The 22,737-nt window shown below is 43.7% G+C and overlaps 1 protein-coding gene across 1 annotated transcript in view; it reads left to right on the top strand.

Moving 5' to 3' along the window:
* The window catches only part of micall2a (mical-like 2a), a 114,496-nt gene extending 108,943 nt beyond the window's left edge, over positions 1 to 5,553 (top strand). The window contains exon 15 of the mRNA XM_059979776.1: positions 156 to 5,553. Coding sequence (XP_059835759.1) covers positions 156 to 256 — 101 coding nt within the window. The 3' untranslated portion in view covers positions 257 to 5,553. The remainder of the gene's footprint in view (positions 1 to 155) is intronic.
* The last annotated feature ends 17,184 nt before the right edge of the window (positions 5,554 to 22,737 follow it).

Raw genomic sequence — 22,737 nt, 5'->3', positions numbered from 1 at the left:
TTCTCCTTCACCTCCTTTGTTCTGCCCCCTTCCTTTTCCCCAACCTCACCGCCTTCTTGCCTCCATTTCTTATCCCACTTCCCCTATATTTCCTCTCTCTGCCTCTCCCCCTCCCTCCACTTCTCTTCTGTTACCACTTCCCTTCACTCTGGCAGACATCAACAAGGACATGGAACCTGATCCGAAGAAGAAAAACAAGTTCAGTCCCTTTAAGTTCATGAGGCGATTCGGTGGCAAGTCAAAGGGAAAGGAGTAGTGTGTTGACCCAGAACAATATCCTGAGAAACCTGCTTTGTACTCATGTTCCAGTCTCAGTACCAACCTCCTGCTGACCAAGTCTGAGAGTCAAACACAGTACAGAAACAGGTCTTTTGACCTACCAAGTACCTGATAACCATCAGTCACCCGTTTGCACGTCCTATTTTGTTCTCCCCACATTCCCATCAACTTGACCTTAGATTCTACCATTCACCTACACACCAGACGGCCAGTTAACCTACCAATCCACCCTATATGGAGGGAAACTGGAGAACCTGGAGGAAACCCCTGTGGTCAGAGGGAGAACTTGCAAACTCCACAATGGCAGTACAGTAGTCAGGATTAAAACCAAACCATTGGAACATTGTTGGGTGAAATCACAAAGGAGCTTATCACACAAGTGGCTAATGTGGTGTAACTGGACCGCTACACCATCTGATTGTCTCTCTTTGAGACCATATCTCAACATCATTTTATTACCCATGTGGACTCTATGTGCTGTTACGGATTCTCAAGGATATTGAGATTGTAAGATGGAATAACTCTGCTGCTCAGGAAGTTAATAGTCCTTCTGTCATTGGAGGGTACTTCCATTATTTTCCTACCATTTGTTTACCTGGTGTTTTTTAGCTGTATTCTCAACAGATCTGCTACAGAGAATCAGAATGCTTGGCTAAAGGAAACTCTGGTGTTGTTGATCTTTCTCCCCAACCCTTAGGATATGGCCAGCACTTGTGTCTCTAATTGGCTGCCAGTGACTAGTGGTGCCCCGCAGGGAGTTAAGAGGGATAATAAATCATCCATGATGAAATGGCGGAGCAGACTTGATGGGCCAAATGCTCTTATGGTCTCCCCGAGATAACATTGACCATTGTGGCATTTAAAGCATTTATCCTGACCTTGGCATTGAGTGTAGTGTTGCAAGAGCCATTCACCGCCATGGAACTGGGCTTGGGAGTGCTGAGGTTGTAGGTCTTGCTTTCAAATGTTGATTAGTCCCTTTGATTCTGATTCGATTAAAGAGGAGGACCTGGTGGCTATGTGAACTGTTGTGTATTGAGGCAAAGAGCGTGTGAAAGCTCAAGTGTTGCTTTGTGATAATAGGTCTTCAACTCTTCAAACTTTAATACAAGTAGTGTTGATGTTTGATTCTGAGCTTTGCCAGATTTCCTTTGAGCTACTTTGAGGATTATCTTATCCCTAGGTACCAATATAGGAAGCAGGAGAGGACCTTTGATCCATTTGAGGTTGATTTGGTTGGAATGAGTCGTTGGGTAAATTGGCTGCTTTGTATAAAGATAATGTTAGTGATTCTTTTCAGTTTCCTTTGCTTTTGGAATCTTGTATGATTTCCTGTATCTCTTGATATTGTACCACTTGGCAATGTTGGCTATAATTAAGGAAGACTTGATTCCAAGATATTCTAAAATGTGTGGTACTTAGTGAAACTTACTGATGTTTAATCAAAGTGGTAGTTTGGGAAGTGCAACAGCAAGTCATGCACAGCAAGATTCCATAATGTTTTGTAGGAGTGAGCAGATGATCCTTTGGTGATGTTGGTTGACTGATAAATATTGGTCAGGACACCAAGGAGAATTGTCCAGTTCTTTGAGACGTTGCTGCGGGAGTTTACATATTACCCTGAGAGGACAGATGTGACTAACTTTGTTCCAATTTCTCATCTGCAAGTTGGAAACTGGCTCCAGGAGACTGTATAGCAACAAAAACCATGTGGTTGTGCTGGTGTTTTGCGGTATTAATAAAAACAGCAACATCTTCACCAAAGGGAGAGGTTTTAGATGGAAAACTAAAGAAAGAGAGAGAAGCAACACAGAATGGTAGCTGTGTGGAACAAGCTTCCAGTAGAAGTGGTAGAGGCAGGTTCGATTTTGTCATTTAAAAAAAAATGGATAGGTATATGGATAGGAAAGGAATGGAGGGTTATGGGCTGAGTGCAGGTAGGGACGATGTGGGAGTAAGCATTTGGCACGGACTAGAAGGGCCTAGATGGCCTGTTTCCATGCTGTAATGGTTATATGTTATCAAGTAGACATTTCAGGCTGAGACCCTTCAGCAGGACTGGAGAAAAAAAAGATGAAAGAGAGAGAAGAAAGGGTTTCAAGAAGTGATCCGAAAGTTTTGGGGCCAGATAGTTGAAGCCGCAACTGCTATTGGTTGGGTGAAGGATATCAAGGGGTGAGCACACAGACTGAGGGAAGATCAGCAATATTACAGAAAGTTGCAAAGGTGCAGAAGATTTTAGAAGTCTTGCATTTGAGGGATTTAAGTATGCTGTATTTTTGAGATGCCCTGGGTGGCACATATTGATAGGAAATCAGGATATTGGAGATAAATGTTAATTGGATGCAGCAAGCTCCTTGGATGTTTGTGACAATGGAAGTGGTGTGGCAGTGTGAGAGTCACGGCATAGGAGAAGAGCCTAATGGCATTAAATACCTTTGCAGGCTGGGGTTTGTCATCGAGATCTCTTGGTTCTCACCTCTGAGGGACTAATATGGTTATAGTGTGGAGGTGTCAGTATTGTTACTCTAAATACAATGGATTAATTACTGAGGAAAAAGATACTCTTTTATGAATGTGCATTACTGCAGATAAATCTGATTTTAAAATGCGAGATAATTTTTTAAAGTTTTTGATAAATAAATATTTTTGACATTTTTAAATGATTTGCTTTTAACAATTGACTGCAGTGCCTTATATTTACTTGTTGATCCAATGTACATATACAGTGTCTATAAAAAGTATTCACCCCCCCCTTGGAAGTTTTCATGTTTTATTGTTCTACAACATTGAATCACAATGGATTTAATATGGCTTTTTTGAAAGTGGTCAACAGAAAAAGACTTTTTTGTGTCAAAGTGAAACTACAAAGTGTTTACCCAAAACTACAAATTGATTTAAATTAATTACAATGTTAAAACACAAAATAATTGATTGGGTAAGTATTCAACCCCTCCCTTTAATATGATACACCAAATCATCACAGGTGCAGCCAATTGGTTTTAGAAGTCACGTAATTAATTAAATAGAGATCACTAGTGTACAGTCAATGTGTTTCAAATGATTGTAGTAAAATTACACCTGTATCTAGAAGGTCCAACTTCTGGTGATCCAGTATTCTGGCAAAAAATACACCATGAAAACAAAAGAACACTGCAAGCAACTTTGCGAAAAGCTTATTGAAAAGAACAAGTCAGGAGATGGATATAAGAATTTTTTTTAAGTCACTGAATATCCCTTGGAGTACAGTTAAGTCAATCATCAAGAAAGGGAATATGACACGGCTGTAAATATGCCTAGAGCAGGCTGTCCTCAAAAACTGAGTGATTGTGCCAAAAAGGGGGACGTGAGAGAAGCCAGCAACAGACCAATGACAACTCTGGAGGAGTTACAAGCTTCAGTGGCTGAGATGGGAGAGACTGCACAAACAACTGTTGCCTGGGTGCTTCACTAGCCACAGCTTTATGGGAGAGTGGCAAAGAGAAAGCCACTGTTGAAAAAAAATCACATGAAATCTCAGCCAGAAGATATGTGGGAGTCTCTGAAGTTAGCCGGAAGAAGGTTCTCTGGTCTCATGAAACCTTAATTGAACTTTTTGCCCATCGTCAAAAACACACCATCCCTACTATGAAGCTTTGTGATGGCTGCATCACGCTGTGGGGATGCTTCACCTTAGCAGGCCCTGGAAGGCTTGTGAAGGTAGAGGGTAAAATGAATGCAGCAAAATACAGGGAAATCCTGGAGGAAAACCTGATGCAGTCTGCAAGAGAACTACGATTAGGGAGAAGATTTGTTCTCCAGGAAGACAATGACCCCAAGCATAAAGCCAAAGCTACACAAAGCTACAATGGCTTAAAAACAAAAAGTTGATGTCCTGGAGTGGCCAAGTGTGTCCAGACCTTGATCCAATTGAGAATTTATTGCTGGACTTGAGAAGGGCTGTTCACTCGTAATCCCAATGCAATCTGACAGAGTTTGAGCAGTTTTGTAAAGAAGAATGGGGGAGAATTATAGTATCCAGGTGTGCAAAGGTAATAAAGACCTATCCACACAAACTCGGCTGTAATTGCTGCAAAAGGTGCATCTACTAAATACTGACTTGAAGGGGGTGAGGAATTATCAATCAATTATTTTGTGTTTAATAATTGTAATAAATTGAGACTAATTTGTAGAAATTTATTTTCACTGTGACAGAAGAGTCTTCTCTGTTGACAAGTGTCAAAGAAGGTCAAATCAAATTTACTGTGATTCAATGTTGTAAAACAACAAAACATGAAACCTTCCAAGGGGGTGAATACTTTTTATAGGCACTGTAACCAGCACTGCTCAGGGAATTGCTCTGTGACCACTAATCAGCAGGAGCTCCCACATTACTCTGAAGTAAATCTTTTTCACATTTGTATCAATCAAGTCCAGCCTGCAGTTTGAGAACTAACCTAAATTCTAGGCTGGACCTTTAAGCTTAAAATTACGCAATGGATCTGAAGAGCCCTGTTATATGTTCACAAGGTAATCCTTCCCTTCCTGGCTTCGCTGAACTAAGGCTATCAAGAACTTTGATTTACTTTCCTCTTAGCAAGACTCAGAGCTGAACAAACAGAACATGATGGGAATTTCATGAATCAGTCTTCTGTCTTACTACATTGAAACAAAATTTGGAGGACCCTCTTGCATGAAAGTCATGTATGATTGGTGAAATACTGTTAAAACTTATGTAGAATTACCTTGGAGGAAACTAAACCAAATTTGTAAGAAATGAAATGGTGTGTTTTTAATGTGGAGAGTCCACCGAATGAAGTCCTGAAGTAAGCAAAAAATTATTGCCTAGGAAATAGAGGGAGAATATCCACACTATGTAATGCTTGTAGCTACATGGTCTGGGAGTGGACGCTTGGTGTTACTGGCTTGGTTCAGATATATTCCTGCTGGTTTTAATTCAATGCCCTCTCACGATTCCAATTTTCACTATAAGTGATAAATTAAGGTGTTCAAAGAAACTGACAAACACACTTATTTTAATTCTCCAGGGGATTAATCCTAATTCCTGGAGACTCCTGGATCAATGATGAATTTATTGATGGTTATAGATTGGTCCTACTTGCCTGCAGATGTTTCCACTGCTCTGTCTCTTTCCTGTGGTGATGTAAACCCAAGTTGTGGTCAAAGATTTTCCAGCTACAGGATTTTAACACAAAGGACTCAATGAATTCCCTTCTTGAACTCTTTAAGCTGAAAGAACTTATATTTTTGGTGAAAACAGTACACTTTTCTCTTAACGTGATTATGACATTGATAGTTGATGTGACACGAATATTTTGGCAATGGTGTGAGGTGGGAGGGTGCTGCTTTGGGGAAAACTAACAAACAATTTGTTATATTAGTAACAGCTGGACATACAATTTGAAAGGGGATGAGAGGGCCGATGGGCTGAATTGTTCCTTTATCAATGAGTGGACGTGGCTGCTGGGAGTGACTGATGTCAATGAAGATCAATGGGGGGGCGGGGATGGTGAAGGAAATTAAAACAACTCTTCCAGGGGGCATAATATTTGATTCAATTTCTGGCCAGTTTTGGACTCTGCTGAATCCAAGTTTCACCACCAGATGGAGACAGTGACCTATGTCTGCCAAACTCAAAGCATCCAGACAGAGAGCTACTCAAACCCTTTGAGACATTGCAGCAGGGGAGAGGGGCGCATCACTTGCTGGTTGCATAGTCACGGCAATGAACCAACCAGGGTGAGCAGAGTGAAGAACTGTGGGCAATATCACAGCTGCACTCAAAGGGGATGGCTCAGCTCATCCACAGTCTATATGGGTAGAACTCAGATATAAGGAAGGTATAATGACTCTGATTGATTATGTTATAATCCAACTCCACCCCCTCCCCAGGAGTGTTTAACACATTGAGGAACAGATACACAGGCAAATTAGGGAGAGTTGTACAAACAATAGGGTTGTTGTGGGTGACTCAAGTTTCTTATATAGACTGGGATCTTAAGTGCAAGAATTTGCTAGTTGCATCCAGGAGGGTTTCTTAAACTAATATGTCTATAGTTCAGCAAGAAGAGGGGCCATAGTTGACCTGGATAGATGGCTGGTCTGTCAGTGGGAGAAAAGTCAGGGAGCAGTGAAGACAACTCCTTAAGATAGCTGTGTTAAGGACAAATACTGATCTTTCAGGGGAGTACTAAATTGGAGCAAGGCAAATTACATGAGTATTGGGCAGGAATGAGGGAGAGTTGATTGGGAGCAGTTGGTTTTGAACAAATCCACCTCTGACTTGTGGAGGGTGTTTAAAGATTAACTGCACAGAGTACAGGACAGGAATGTTCCAGTCAGAAGGAAGGACATGGATGGCAAAGTAGTAGAACCTGGGAAAAGATGTGGTGCATTTACTGAAGAAGAAAAAGGAAATGTATGTAAGATACAGAACAGACTCAATGGGCCAAATGGTCTAATTCTACTCCTATACATTATGGTCTTTATGAAGCTAAAATCAGTCAGAGCCTGTGAGTATTTTAGGAAAGCCAGAAAAGAATTGAATAAAGGAAATGGAAGAGCCAGGAGGGGCCATGAAAAGGCCTTGACAAGTAGGATTGAAGAGAATCCCAAGGAATTCCATATATACATCAAAAGCAAAGGCTAACGAGGGAAAGGGTGGGATCACTCAACGATAAATGAGGGAATGTGTGCTTGGATGCAGAGGATGTGGTTGAAGTCCTAAATGAGAACTTTGCATCAATATTTGCCAAGGAGAAGGATGTGGGGAATAGGGCGATCAGTGTGGAGTGTGCTAATATGCTAGGGCATTTCAGTTTAAAGAAGGGGGTAGCAGTGTGTCTCTAAAAGGACATTAAGGTGAATAAGTTCCCAGACCTTGATGAAATATACTCCAGGTTATTAAGGGAAGCAAGCAATGTGATTGCTGGGGCCTTGACCAATATCTTCTTGTCCTCTCTAGCCACAGGCACAGGAGGACTAGTGACTGCTAATGCTATTCCATTAATTAAGAAGGGAAATAAGGGTAATCCTGGAAACTACAGACCAGTAAGTCTCACGTCAGTCATGCAGAAGTTACTGGAGAGGATTCTTAGGGATGGGATTAATGAGCATTGCCTAATTAATGACAGTCAGCATGGCTTTGTGAGTGGCACATCGTGTCTTAATAACTTGATTAAATTTGTTGAGGAGGTGATGGAGGTGATTGATGAAGACAGCTGTGGATGTTTGCATGAATTTTAGTAAGGCGTTTAACAAGGTCTCTCATAGAAAGCTCATACAAAAGATTAAGATGCATGGAATTTGCAGAAGAGGTTTACCAGGATGCTGCCTTGATTAGAGGGCATGCGTTAAAAGGAAAGTTTGGACAACCTGAGTTGCTTTCCCTAAAGCAGTCTGGAGGCTGAGGGGTTTGTAAGACTATGAGAGGCATGGATAGAGTAGACCGGGAGTCTCCTTTTCCCAGGATAGAAATGTCCAATACCAGAGGGCATGTGTTTAACGTGAGAGGGGTTAAGTTCAAAGTAAGTGCATTGGGCAAGATTTTGAATCTGAGAGTGGTGGGTGATTGGAATGCGCTGCCTGGGGTGGTGAAGACAAATGTGACAGAGGCATTCAAGCCACTCTTAGATAGGCACATGAGTGTGATTTCAAAGTCCAAAGTGGATTTATTACCAAAGTACATATGTGCCACCATATACAACCCTGAGATTCACTTTCTTGCAGGCATACACAGTAAATCCAAGAAACGTAATAGAATTAATGAGAGGCCACAGCCAACAGGATGGACAAACAACCAATGTGTAAAGGACAACAAACTGTGCAAATACGAAAGAGAAAAAGAATAAATAATAAGTATTAAGAACATGAGATGAAGAGTCCTATAGGTTGTTGGAACAGTTCAATGATGGAGTAAGTGAAATTGAATGAAGTTAACCCCCCTCATTCAAGAGCCTGATAGTTGAGGGGTAATAACTGTTCTTGAACCTGGCAGTGTGGGTCCTGAGCTCATGTAGAGGGCAGCAGTGAGAAGAGAAAATGGCCTTGGTGATGGAAGTCTTTGATGATGGATGCTGCTTTCCTGTGTCAGAGCTCTGTGTCGATGTGCTCAATAGAGGGGAAGATTTTACCTGTGATGCACTGGACCATAACCATTACGTTTTGTAGGAATTTCCATTGGTGTTTCCATACCAGAAGGTGATGCAACCAGTCAGTAAACTCTCCACCACACATCTATAAAGTCTATCGAAGTGTTAGATATCATACTGAATCTTCACAATCTTCTAAGGAAGTAGAGGTGGTGGTGTGCTTTCTTCATAATTGCACTTATGTTCTGGGCCAGGACAGATCCTCTGAAATTCCTCTGAAACATTGAGGAAGTTAAGATTGATGATCCTCTTCACCTTTGATCCCCCAATGTGGACTGACTCATGGACCTCTGATTTCCTCCTCCTGAAGTCAACTTGGTCAGCTCCTTGGTCTTGGTGAGATTGAGTGAGAGAGTCACCACTCGACCAGATTTTCAGTCTGATTTGTCATCACCTTTGACTCGGCCAACAGCAGTGGTGTTGTCGGCAAACTTGAATATGGCATTGGAGCTGTGCTTAGCCTGACTGCCATAAAAATAAAGTGAGTACACAAGGCTAAGTACACAGCTTTGTGGTGCTCCTGTGCTGCTGGTGATTGTAGAAGAGATGTTTTTGCCAGTCCAAACTGATTGGGGTCTGCAGGTGAGGAAATCATGGATCCAATTACACCAGCAGGTATTAAGGCCAAGGTCTTGAAGTTTATTGATTAGTTTTGAGGGGATGATTGCATTGAACCTAAAGCTGTAGTTGATAAAGAGCTTCCTGATGTATGCATCTTTGCTGACCAGATGTTCCAGGGTTGAGTGAAGAGCTAATGAAATGACATCTGCTGTGGAGCTGTACTCAGCCAGGTAACCCGTCTGAGCCAGGTAACCCGTCTGGGCCAGGTACTCTCTGTGGGTGCATCCCCTTAAAGGAGGCTTTCACATTGGCCTCAGAGACTGACATTACAAGGTCATTGGGAGTTCATGAAGATGCCTCTAATTTTTGATGGCCAAGGTGAGCATAAAAGGCACTGAGCTTATCTGGAAACGAAGCCTTGTTGCAACTATGTCACTTAGTTTCATTTTGTAAGAGGTAACAGCATTCAAGCCCTGCCAAGATTTCGAGCATCCTCCAGTGATTCAAGTTTGGTCCAGAATTCCCGCTTCATATGTGAGATGGCTTTCTGGAGATCATACCTGGACCTCTCCTACCTTACTTGGTTGCCAGACCTGAACGCCGCTGACCTGGCCCTCAGCTGATTGTGGATCTCATGGTTCATCCAGGGTTTCTGGCTGGGGAAGACTCGGAATGGTTTTGTGGGGACACACTTGTCTATGATTGTTTTTATGAAGTCCGTGACTACTGTGGTGTCTTCATTGAGATCCTTTGATGAGTCCTTGAACGCGGTCCAGTCGACTGGCTTGAAGCAAACTCATAGCCACTCCTCTGGATGTGGACTCTGTGGAGCCAGATGGCTTTAGTTTAGTTGGGTATTTAATTATGTTTAGTTAGTTCAGCACAGCATTGTGGGCTGAAGGGCCTGAGACAGTGCTGTTCTCTATGTTCTGTGACAGGACAGGTGCTGGAAGGCTGTGTTCTTTGATCAGGTGACCTCAACCAGAGAGCTGTCATTTAGGATGGGATGAGGAGAATTCTTGTTACTGGGTGATGTGAGTCTTTGGAATTGCTTTCTCCAAGGGCTGTTGATACTTATGGTTGAGCATATTCAAGATTGAGGTCAATAAATCTTTGAATACCCAAGAAATATAGGGATGAGGTCAAGGCAGAGTCTGAGCTGTTATCTGATTGGTGGAAGAGGCTTGCGGGTTTGGCAAGCTAATCCTGCTCCTGTCTCTTCGGACAGGCTGAAGCAAAAGAACTTGGTGGGTTCCTACCTACCTTCAAGCCGCTCCATGTTTAATAAGAAGGGTACCTTCTTTTAGGTCCCCAAGCTAACAAAATATTTCTGGAGGGTGGACAGTGCTACAATGATGTAACACCGCAGTCAATGCATAGGAAACTCCCATTGTCACAACAGGATAGCGATCAGTTTTCAGTGATGGAGAAACCAGATACGGCAAGCTGGAATCTGGAGCATTGAACGAGGTGGATCATGGTGGAGGAACTTGGTGGATCGAGTTGTGTGTATGGAAGGAAAGGAACTGTTGACATTTCAGACTGAAACCTTCTATGAGTCCTGATGCAGGGTTTGGTAATGGGTTTATTGTTGTTACATGTACTGAGATACAATGAAAATCTGATAACCATGAGATTTTGCAGGTTGGAAATCCAAAGTAACACACAAAAACTGCTAGCGGGACTCAGTAGGTCAGGCAGCATCTATGGAGAGGAATAAGCAGTCAATACCCCGGGCCAAGAACCTTCACCTGTCCAATTTCAGTATCCTATCAGCACTGCCCCAGTGAGGCAGCCTACATTTTTATGCTCAGGTTTCGGGAGCAAGATATGCCCCAGAAGCTTCTGACTTGAAGGCATGCATGCAGTACACTGATGCTGAGAACTTGACCATTGCCAAATGGCAGACACATGGGGCAACGTCAGGCACTTAATCTAAAGACTTACAAATGAGGCTGATCGCAAAATACTGAAGCCAATGAACTGGTGCTGAGACTAAAATCAGACACTAAGACCAAAAACCCGGCACTGATGCCAAAGGTCAAGCACTTAGAGTAACTATCTGACCCAATGAGGAATGATTTGGCACTGAGTCCAGGCAGGGAAGCCAAAAACAGGGCCCGGAGGAGAGTTGACTGAGGCTAATAGAATTGATATTGAATCTAATGATCACTGAGAAAAATGTAAAAGTGCCCAGATGCTGAGGCCAGTGACCAGCACTGACACCAATTATAGACACTGACTTCAGTGTACTAGTCTTTACACAGTGTCCCAGCCCTGATGCCAATAATATGACAATGAGCCGTGGTCTGGCACTAAAGCCAATGGCTCATCACAAAGCCATTGTTCAGGGACTGATGTTAAAGGTCAGCATTTGGGCAAAAGTTCAGGCATGAAACCCAGATGTTAGACATTGAGGTGCAAGTTATGTCAGTGTCATGAATGATGTCAAAACCCCCATCTGGTGCTAATAACTGAGTTCTGAGCCCAGGGACTAGACATAGAGGGCAAAGATTGACACTGACAAACACTAGGCATTGAGGTCAAAAACTGACACTGAGATCAAAGATCAGGCAGTGAGGACAAAGATTAGCCACTGAGACCTAAAACTAGGCACCACCAAGGACAAGCACTGAGGACTAAAACCTGTCACCATCCCAAGGCCAATAGCGAGGTTTAGAGGCCAATGCCATAGACTTGAATCCAACTCCAGCCACAGTTCAAGGACAGGTAGTGAGAATAATACCTGACCATTTGTCCAGTGATCTGATACTGAGGGCCGTGCAGAGAAGCCAGAAGGAAAACCAATGAGAAAGCACATAATAGAACAAAGATTAGTGGGAAGTTAGAGGATTGGAAAGCTTTTAAAACCTAACAGCAGTCAATTAAAAAAGCAACATAAAGAAGGAAAAGGTGGAATATTTAGGTAGGTCAGCCTATTAAAGAAGAAACCAAAAATTTCTTTAGATACATAAAAGAGGGGCTAGAATGGATATTGGACTGCTAGAAAATAATGCTGGAGAAGTAGTAATGGAGAAATGGCAGATAAACTGAATAAGTATTTTGCATCAGTCTTCACTGTGGAAGACACTAGCAGTTCGGTGGAAGTTCAAGTGTGTTGGGTGGCAGAAGCGTGTGAAGTTACCATTACTAGGGAGATGTCTGTTGGGGAAACTGAAAGGTCTGAAGGAAGGTAAGTCACCTGGATGTGATGGTGCACACCCCAGGATTCTGAAAGAGGTGGCTGAAGAGATTGTGGAGGCATTAGTAATGATCTTTCAAGAGTCATTTGATTCTGACATAGTTCTGGAGAAAAGAAAAATTGCAAATGTCACTCCACTATTCAGGAAGGGAGAGAGGCAGAAGAAAGGAAATTATAGGTTAGGGTTGGGAAGATGTTGGAGTCGATTGTTAAGGATGTGGTTTTGGAGTACTTGGAGTCACATAGTGGGAACGAACCAATCACTGAGAGAAAGGGACGATCACTGGGGGGGGGGGTAAGAACCAATCACTGGAGTTAAGAACTGGTCACTGAGGGCAAGGATTTGGCCTGTGTGGCCAAAGTCTGGGTATTGAGAGCAAGGTCCAGCACTGAGACCCAAAGAACTGTTTTGCTGAGAAGTACAGTGTAGAACCAAAGTTTTATGAGACTAAGTTTATTATTTCAGAGAAATGAAATGTCCAGACAAGACTTCAGTTATTGATGTAAAATGACATCTCGTGTCACTTTCCCTAGAAGCATGGAACTCTCACTGTATCTCCCCACAAAAACATAATTTAAGTAGTTATCTGATTGTTATGACATTGATGTTTGCCGGCCTTTGTGTGCAAACTCAGTGCTCTGTTCCAGTTACTTGCCCAGGTTACTGTGAGAGCACCTTCAAAACCTGCCACCCAGTCTGATAAGGCAGGGGTGCATTGGAACTCCGCCATCTGCGTTGTGCACCACACTGACTTGGAATTAGATTGCAGCACAAGAAGGACTGCAGATGCTGTGAGTATGGAGCACAAACAAAATGCTGGAGTAACTCAGCTGATCAGGCAGTCGCTGTGGAGGGAAATGAATAGCTGATCTATACATTGCCAATACTTCATTGTTGCTGGGCCTAAACCCCCTCACAATGCAGAGTACCTTCACTGTCATTCAAATGACAGCTTCCTGCTAACTTCTCAAGTACAGTTCGTGATGGGCAAGAAATGCTGCTATTGTCAGATCCGGAAAACTGAAGGCATTTTTTTTAAAAGGCAGAAAACAATGGAAACCGTCAGCAAGCCAGGCTGCATCTTTGGAATGAGGTACAGTTAATGGTTCAGGTTGAAGACCCACCATCAGATTTCAAGCACCTCTAGTTTTTATTTTAATTATTGAATAAAAATGTGGCTGGCTGCAGCACTGCCTGAGTTACAGCCATGACAAAACTGCATAGACCAACCTGAAAGCAAGAAGACCTAGAGCAGGGGTCAGCCACTGAAAGAGCCACTGAAAGAGCCACTTGGACCCGTTTCCCACAGAAAAGAAAACACTGGGAGCCGCAAAACCCGTTTGACATTTAAAATGAAATAACACTGCATACAACGTTTTGTTTTGCCTTTATGCTATGTATAAACAAACTATAATGTGTTGCATTTATGAAATTGATGAACTCCTGCAGAGAAAACGAAATTACATTTCTGCATGCAACAAAAACATTTTGACCTCCGAAAAAAAAGACGTTGGGTTGAAGGTTACTTTTAAGTAAAATACTCAACGTCTATTTGAGTCCTTCTTGTATTTATGAAAAACGCCAAACTTAAATTTGCCGCCAGCAGCAAACCAAAAATAACGTCAGCCAGCTGTCAACCTGAAAAATAAAAGGACTATTTCACTGAACAATGAAAACATATGAATATACGTAAAATAATAGGCAATTAAAATATTTATCATACTTGGTCAGGTTGACTCACACCTGACAATGCAGTCGTATTCAGTAGGGATGGATCGATGCTTAGGGGAGTGACGGGGAAGGATAATGTGTTTTTTTTCCTCTCTGAACTCGCAGAAGCGTTTCCCAAACGATGTTTGCATTGCGATGATTGCAGAATGTAAATACTCCGAATTTATCATGTCGTGACCTTTTTTGAACTCTCTCAAATTGGGGAAGTGAGACAATGTGCCTTTCTGTAAATCTCTGGCAAGCACTGTCAACTTGCGCTTGAATGCCAAAACATCCTCCAACATGTGCAGGGCTGTACGTCCTTACCCCTGAAGAGCTGTGTTCAGCGTGTTCAGGTGCGCTGTCATGTCTACCATGAAGTGTAGCTTTTCCAGCCACTCTGGCTGTTCCAGCTCAGGAAAGGTGAGCCCTTTGCTGCCCAGGAAAGTTTTCACTTCTTCCAGACACGCGACAAAGCGTTTCAGCACCTCCCCTCTGGACAGCCAGCGATAAAAACACGTTGTAGCGGTGTGCTACACGCAGTCAGTAAACTGCAGTCAAAGATAGCTTTATTTGAACTAAACAGCCTTGCTTTTAAGCCTCCCTCAACCCGCCCCCCCATGGGCGCAGATGCTGCAAAAGACACGTACTCACAAACCCCCGTAGGCTATCTCCCTTAGCCTGAACGCTGGCTAATTGTGAGCCGGTTCGGATGTGTCAGGAAATGGGTCGCCACAAAGTCTTATTTAGATTGTACAAGATCACCATAATCTTCAAATTTAGATTTACATTTCAAAAACTAACAAACTAACATAAAATACATTTTAATTAAATACTGACCATGTAGCGGTGTGCTACACGCAGCGCTAAAATTACGACACGGAGTCGGTAACTGCAGTCGAAGGAAAAAACTTTATTCGAAATCTTCAGCCTCACTTTTAAACCTCCCTCAACCTGCCCCCCATGGCGCAGAGGCTCCAAAGCTCTGTGCTCGCAAACCCCCGTAGGCTATCTAATTGTGAGTCGGTTCGGATGTGCCAGGAAAAGGGTCGCCACAACCAATTATTTCCCAAAGCAACAGGGAGCCGCAGCACAGACGTAAAAGAGCCACATGCGGCTCCGGAGCCGCGGGTTGCCGACCCCCGACCTAGAGGAATACTGTACAAACCTTTTCTTTCACCTTATCTATCCGGGCTGACAACACACAGTCCATAGAAGGAACCTTTCATTATCATTGTTCCTGTTAAACATTAGGAGATAGCCGAACTGAATATCAGTGTGAAACCCTTCTACCTTTCACTTTATTTCTCCTCCTTGCCTTTCTCATTTACCCTTCGTGATGGAGCTCCAAACTGGTTAACTCTGGCAGGTAATCATCCAGTTAAAGGGGTGGTGCGCTGCTCATGGGAATGAATGCACCAATCCAGCCCAAGGCAGCAAAGGCAGACTCCCCCTGTCCCTTTAAGCTAACTATCTGCGGCAGCTAATTAACACTGAAATTAAATTTGCAACATTAACCCTCCCGTGGTCACTAATTGCCCTCCCCCATCTGCCGGCCAGCATTACCCAGCCCTGTCTCTCTCTGTGCAAATTAATAACAAAGAGACAATGCAGCGATATGCGAACTGTGGGCACAGATTAACATCATGCTTTGATTTGTCTTCAGATATTAAGGAAAGATCAAATGTACCTCAAAAGCCACATCTGTTCACCTGCTCAGTCAAAGGGAGATGAACTTCCTTTGCTCTAGCCAAATTTCATGTAGATGGATTCAGAGCAGGGAGAGAAAAAGCATTCAGCTCATTGAAAGAGTCCTCAAATTTGGTTCACCCCCTTTCCCATCTCCCCCATGACACTGCTTCCAGTCAGCATTTATGGCCCCACATCTTTGTACGGTGTCAAACATTAATCCGCCCTTCTGAAAGTGTGTAACAGAGCACAGGAAGATTTGCGAGAATGCTGTCAGGACTCAAGGACCCGAGTTACAGGAAGGAACTAGACGGGCTAGGAACTTATTCCTTGGAGAATAGGAGACTGGACGACGAGCATATACTGTAGATATGTATGAAATCAAAAGCTAGATGGCATAGGTTTAAAGTGAGAAGGGAAGGATCTGAAAGGGGCAATTCCTTCATGGAAAGGATGATGTGCATATGTGATCGAGCTGCCAGAGGTAATGGAGGAGTCAGATACAATAACAATGTTTAAAAGACATTTGGATAAGTTCATAGATAGGAGAGTTTAAGAAGGACCTGGGACAAAGGTAGCTTAGACTGACACCTTGCTGAGCATGGATGAATTCAATCAAAGGACCTGCTTCATGTTTTATAACTTTCACTCTATAAGTTTTTGCACTATTGATGATTTCACTATTTTAAAACTGTGTCTTTCAGTTGACAACCCTGGAGCCAGTGGAAAGAAAACATTCTAGGATATACAATGCTCTTAATGCAGCAAAACATTCTCAAACAGGTTCACAGGGGCACAGAATAAACTCCAAGTCACTCAGATGCTACAGCTTATGCTCAAGGAACATAAAAAGGGTGAGTGGGGCAACGAGGTTCAAGGGGGGAGTTCTTGATACTATTAGCTGAAATAAGGCCAGAACTTGGGGAACAAAGTGATCTCAGAGAGCTGTAAAATAAGGTTATTTTTAAGATCAGCTTGTCACAAGTACATCAGAACATCAAATCATACAGTGAAATGTGTTGTTTGTGTCAACAATCGAGGCAGTTTGAGGATGTGTTGAGAGCATCCTGCAGGTGTTACCATTCTAACAGCGCTGATGTAGCATTCCCGCAATTTGCTAACTCTTAACTCATGGAATGTGGGAGGAAACTGAAGCACCTGGAAAAACCCTCGCCGCTGTGCTGCCCGAGGTCCGGTTGCTATATAATTCCCTCTACACAGAGCCTATGCATGGGCTGATTACTGTTACAACTATTTATTACCGGGCACTTTCTGTTTTCCAAAGCTTCTGACACTCAGCCCAGACTTGGCTCTGCATGAATAATTCCTTCAAGCTGAACAATTAATGGACTGGCACTAGAGGGAGCCCATGTCTTTAAACTCCAGGGTAGATTAGCTCCAAGAGAAATGGGCTCTTCAGTGCTGTGTTCAGGAGTTGAGAGAAATTTGGCAAGAGTTTATTTTAATCTGAGCAGATTGATGAAAATGGTCTGATAGATGATCTCTTTTGAAAGGAAAGGCACTAAATCAAAGTTGAAGGAAAAGCAGTGTGCAGAGAGTGGGACTGTGGATTTCCCCATCCAGAACTTGAGAGCAGAGGATAACAAGGTAGTATTTCTTTCAGAAGGATGAAGGGCTATTAAAAGCTGAAACGAAGTCTATAAGATAACTGGCCTTTTTTAAATCTGTTTTTGATTTTGCTTTTCATAATGGTTATTTTTATTTAAAGGAGGAGTTAAAATAAGCAGGAGTGACCTCAGTTTGCAGTCAGAATGTGGAACAACTGTGACAGTCACTTACTGTAATTATGATCCCAGTAGAAATTCTGTATGCTCATTAACACCTGTCTGGTAAACAAGCTGCCTGTTTTTAATTATTGACTAGCCAGGCATAAGACAGTCCTCGAACAAATCCACAGCTTCCTGGTGTTCAAGAGGGGTTAGTGGGGAGTGGGGGTTGGGGTGGCAGGAACGGTAATGAAATTGGTGTCAACAGGAGTCTGCCAGTGAAAGCAAACAATAAAGGGCAAAAAAAAATTAAATATATCAATTTTCAAATGCCCGATTAAAGGACCAGTAAATGGGAGTCTGGAGCTCCAGTGAATAGATGTGAGCTTTAAGGATTTAATGCGGTGCACTAGGGTGTCCACACCACTGAGCAATCTGTTATATACTGCTGAGGGTAAGTGCAGAATGAAGAGACCCAGAGAATACTGAACACACATCTCCCAACTCTAACACTGTATCTTCAAAGTACACATCTCCCAGTTATAACAATATATATGTGCACTAACCATGTGTCTCCTAGCTATAGTACTACATATATGTGCAATGAAACATAGACATGCATCTTTGAATTAAAACACTGTGTGTACGTCTCTGAGCTAAAAGCACTGGCACATTGAGGCATAGCTACATATCTAAAATTTCTGCCATGGTGCTTTGGTTTTCCCCCGCATCACGAAACTGCAGGTTGATAAGTCAATTAACCACCACAAATTGCACTTTGCACGTGGTTGAGTGGCAGAATCTCCGAGTTCAAAGTACATTCATTATCAATGGATACCATATAGAACCTTAAGATTTATCTTCTTGCAGACAGCCACAAAACAAAGAAAGAAACTCAATAGAATCCACAATAAACCCCATACCACAAAGGTATCGAAATATCCAACGTGCAAACGAAAAGGACAAATTGTACAAACGGTAAACAAACAGTATACAGAGCATGAACTACAGAGTCCCCGAAAGGGAGTCCACAAGCACAGAACCAGTTCAGCACTGCAGCTGGTCCAGGAGCCCGATGGCTACAGGCCACAGCCGTGGAGCCAGTTCAGCATGGAAGCTGGTCCAGGAGCCCGATGGCTACAGGCCACAGCTGTGGAGCCAGTTCAGCATGGAAGCTGGTCCAGGAGCCCGATGGCTACAGGCCACAGCCGTGGAGCCAGTTCAGCATGGAAGCTGGTCCATGAGCCCGATGGCTACAGGCCACAGCCGTGGAGCCAGTTCAGCATGGAAGCTGGTCCAGGAGCCCGATGGCTACAGGCCACAGCTGTGGAGCCAGTTCAACATGGAAGCTGGTCCAGAAGCCCGATGGCTACAGGCCATAGCTGTGGAGCCAGTTCAGCATGGAAGCTGGTCCAGGAGCCCGATGGCTACAGGCCACAGCTGTGGAGCCAGTTCAGCATGGAAGCTGGTCCAGGAGCCCGATGGCTACAGGCCACAGCCGTGGAGCCAGTTCAGCATGGAAGCTGGTCCAGGAGCCCGATGGCTACAGGCCACAGCCGTGGAGCCAGTTCAGCATGGAAGCTGGTCCAGGAGCCCGATGGCTACAGGCCACAGCTGTGGAGCCAGTTCAACATGGAAGCTGGTCCAGAAGCCCGATGGCTACAGGCCATAGCTGTGGAGCCAGTTCAGCATGGAAGCTGGTCCAGGAGCCCGATGGCTACAGGCCACAGCCGTGGAGCCAGTTCAGCATGGAAGCTGGTCCAGGAGCCCGATGGCTACAGGCCACAGCCGTGGAGCCAGTTCAGCATGGAAGCTGGTCCAGGAGCCCGATGGCTACAGGCCACAGCTGTGGAGCCAGTTCAACATGGAAGCTGGTCCAGAAGCCCGATGGCTACAGGCCACAGCCGTGGAGCCAGTTCAGCTCTGCAGCCGGTTCAGGAGCCAGTTCAGCACCGCAGCCGGTTCAGGAGCCCGATGGCTACAGGCCACAGCTGTGGAGCCAGTTCAACATGGAAGCTGGTCCAGAAGCCCGATGGCTACAGGCCACAGCTGTGGAGCCAGTTCAACATGGAAGCTGGTCCAGGAGCCCGATGGCTACAGGCCACAGCCGTGGAGCCAGTTCAGCATGGAAGCTGGTCCATGAGCCCGATGGCTACAGGCCACAGCCGTGGAGCCAGTTCAGCATGGAAGCTGGTCCAGGAGCCCGATGGCTACAGGCCACAGCCGTGGAGCCAGTTCAGCATGGAAGCTGGTCCAGGAGCCCGATGGCTACAGGCCACAGCTGTGGAGCCAGTTCAACATGGAAGCTGGTCCAGAAGCCCGATGGCTACAGGCCACAGCCGTGGAGCCAGTTCAGCTCTGCAGCCGGTTCAGGAGCCAGTTCAGCACCGCAGCCGGTTCAGGAGCCCGATGACTACAGGCCACAGCCATGGAGCCAGTTGAGCATCGAGGCCAGTAAAATTCATGGTGGAATGAGCTAAACACCAATTTGTCCTTTATCGCTCGGAGTTGATAGGACTACAGGAGAATAAAATTGAGACTGATGTAAGATTTGCATGAGTGGGGAAGAAGTGTTAACAATATTGAAAGTCAGAAAGGTGACCACATCTCCAGGGCCTGACCAGGAATACGCTAGGATATTGTGTGAAGCAAAGAAAGAAATTGCCTAGGCCTTGGAAGAGATTGTTGTGTCTCTGCTTTCCACAGGTGAGCTATCTGAAGACTGGAAGGTGGCAGACATGCATTTATTAAAGATGAGCAGCCAGGACAACCCACTGAATGCCAGGGAGATTAACATCAGTTATGGGAGAATGTCTGGAAGGAATTCTAAAGAGCAGAATCTTTGCATTTAGAAAGGCAAGAACTAATCAGTTAGTCAGCATGACTTTAAAGTCATAGAGAAGTACAGCTCAAAAATAGGCCATTCAGCCTACTTCCATTGACTTGCACTGGGACCATAGCCCTCCACACCCCTACCATCCATGTACCTATCCAAGCTTCTCTTGAATGTTGAAATCGAGCTCACATGCACCATTTGTGCTGGTAGTTTATTCCATACTCCCACGATTCTCTGAGTGAAGCAGCTTCCCCTCATGTTTCCCTTAAATTTTTGACCTTTCACCCTTAACCCACAACCTCTGGTTGTAGTCACACCCAACCTCACTGGAAAGAGCCTGCTTGCATTTACCCGATCTAGACCCCTCATAATTTTGTATATTTGTATAGACTTCGTTGATGGGAGATCATGTTTCATGAATTTCTTCTTCTTTCTTTATTACTCTTTTTATTAATTAAAAAAAATACCTATATATAAACAAGAGGAAAATTATCTCAAATATCTATATCGATAACAATTCATATAAAAGGTAAAATAAACATTATCAAAATCATGCATAGTATTAATCTAATAGTATATAATAAAAATTAAAATAATCAATTCTCCTCTTATCATTCCATGAAAAGAAGAAAAAAGATGAATAAACTTATAATTTTTATATACATTAAAAAAACCCATTAAACAAAAAAAAAGAGATAAAAAAAGGGACTGGGCAGCCCATACTGAGAGTAAAAGCAAGAAAAAAGAGAAACTTTCTGATCAAATCCAAAGTTTTGAGGAAATAACTGTAAGAATCATGAAGTTTTTTTGAGGAGCTTGATGAGGTACTTTTTGCCTTTATGGATTTTGCATGTTCTGTATGATTCAGACATTTGGACCACATGAGCCATATGGGATCCAACATGAGCCAATCAATTGGATACAAAATTCGTTTGGTGTTAGGATGGTTGTTTTTCACATCAGAGACCTGTCTCCACTGGTGTACGATAAGGATTAGTCTCTTCCACAGGTTCATCTGTGAGGTGTTGTTCACCGGGTTTGCATTTGACCTCTGTGTGGCAGTGGAGAAGTTCAAAGGCAGACTGGTCGGTGTGGCAACAGAGAGTGAAGTTCAAATGTGAAACCTAACATCACAAATGACTGTGATGCTTCACTCCCAAGAGAGTTCAACACCTTTTATCTACGCTTTAAAAGGAGAATTAAACTGCATCTATGCAAATCCCTGCAGCATCCGGTGACCCTGTGATTGCTGTCTCGGAAGCTGGCATCAGTACATCTTTCAGGAGGGTGAACCATTGCAAGGTGTCAGGCTCTGATGGTGTACCTGGTAGGTCTTTGAAAACCTGTGCCAATCAACTAGTGAGAGTGTTCCAAGAACATCTTCAATCCTTCACTGCTGTAGCCAGAGTTTCCCATCTGCTTCAGAAGGGCAACAATCATATCAGTGCCTAAGAAGAACAGGGTGAGCTGCCTCAATGACTGTCACCCAGTGGCACTCACATCTATTGTGATGAAGTACTTTGAGAGGTTGGTCATGGTCAGAATCAACTGCTGGTTAAGCAAGGACTTCGACCCACTGCAATTTACTTATCACCACATCAAGTCTACAACAGATGCAATCTCACTGGCTCTCCACTTGACCTTGAATCATCTAAATGATACTAATGATAAATGATACTGCTGTTTATTGATTATACTTCTACATTCAACACAATCATATCCTCGGTTTTAATCAAAAGGCCCTAATACCTGGGCCTCTGTACCACCTTCTGCAACTGGATTCCTAACTCCCTCACTAGGAGGCCACAGTCTGCATGGATCAGGGATAACAGTTCATTCTCACTCCTGTGCTCGTCCCCTTGCTCCTGCTGCTCCTTAAGGATGCATGCTAAGCCCAGGTATTTTACTCTACTCTCTCAAAACCCGCGACTGTGTGGCTAGGCATACCTCAAACACCATCTGTAAATCTGTTAATCACACGACCATTATTGTTAGAATTTCAGATGGCGATGAGGAGGTGTATAGGAGTGAGGTGGATCAGTGGGTGTCGTAGCAACAACCCTCAACATCAGTAAGATCAAGGAATTGATTGTGGACTTCAGAAATGGTAAGTCAAGGGAACGCACTCCAGTCCTCATCAACGGATCAGGAGAGGAAAGAGTGAGCGGTTTCAAGTTCCTTTGTGTCAACATCTCTGAAGGTTTATCCTGGGCCCAACATATCAATGCAGTTACAAAGAATGCATGACAATGGCTATACTCCATTAGGAGTTTGTGGAAAATTGGTATGCCACCAAAGAAAATCTTAAGTTTCTACAGATGTACCATAGGGAGCAGTACTAACTGATTGCATCACTGTTTGTTATGGAGGGGCCACTGCCCAGGATCGGAAAAAGCTGCAGAAAGTTGTAGACTTGGCCACCTTCACCATGGGCACTAGCCTCCCCAGCATCCAGTGTGCCTTCAAAAGACAATGCCTTAAAAAGGTGACATTCATCAGTTAGGACCCCCATCACCCAGGACATGCATCCCCTCATGGCTACCATCAAGGAGAAGGTACTGGAGCATGAAGTCACACACTCA

Source organism: Hypanus sabinus, chromosome 9 (assembly GCF_030144855.1).
Source record: "Hypanus sabinus isolate sHypSab1 chromosome 9, sHypSab1.hap1, whole genome shotgun sequence".
NCBI lineage: Eukaryota > Metazoa > Chordata > Chondrichthyes > Myliobatiformes > Dasyatidae > Hypanus > Hypanus sabinus.
Note: the sequence above shows the minus strand (reverse complement) of the source record. Positions and strands in the feature narration are given on the sequence as shown.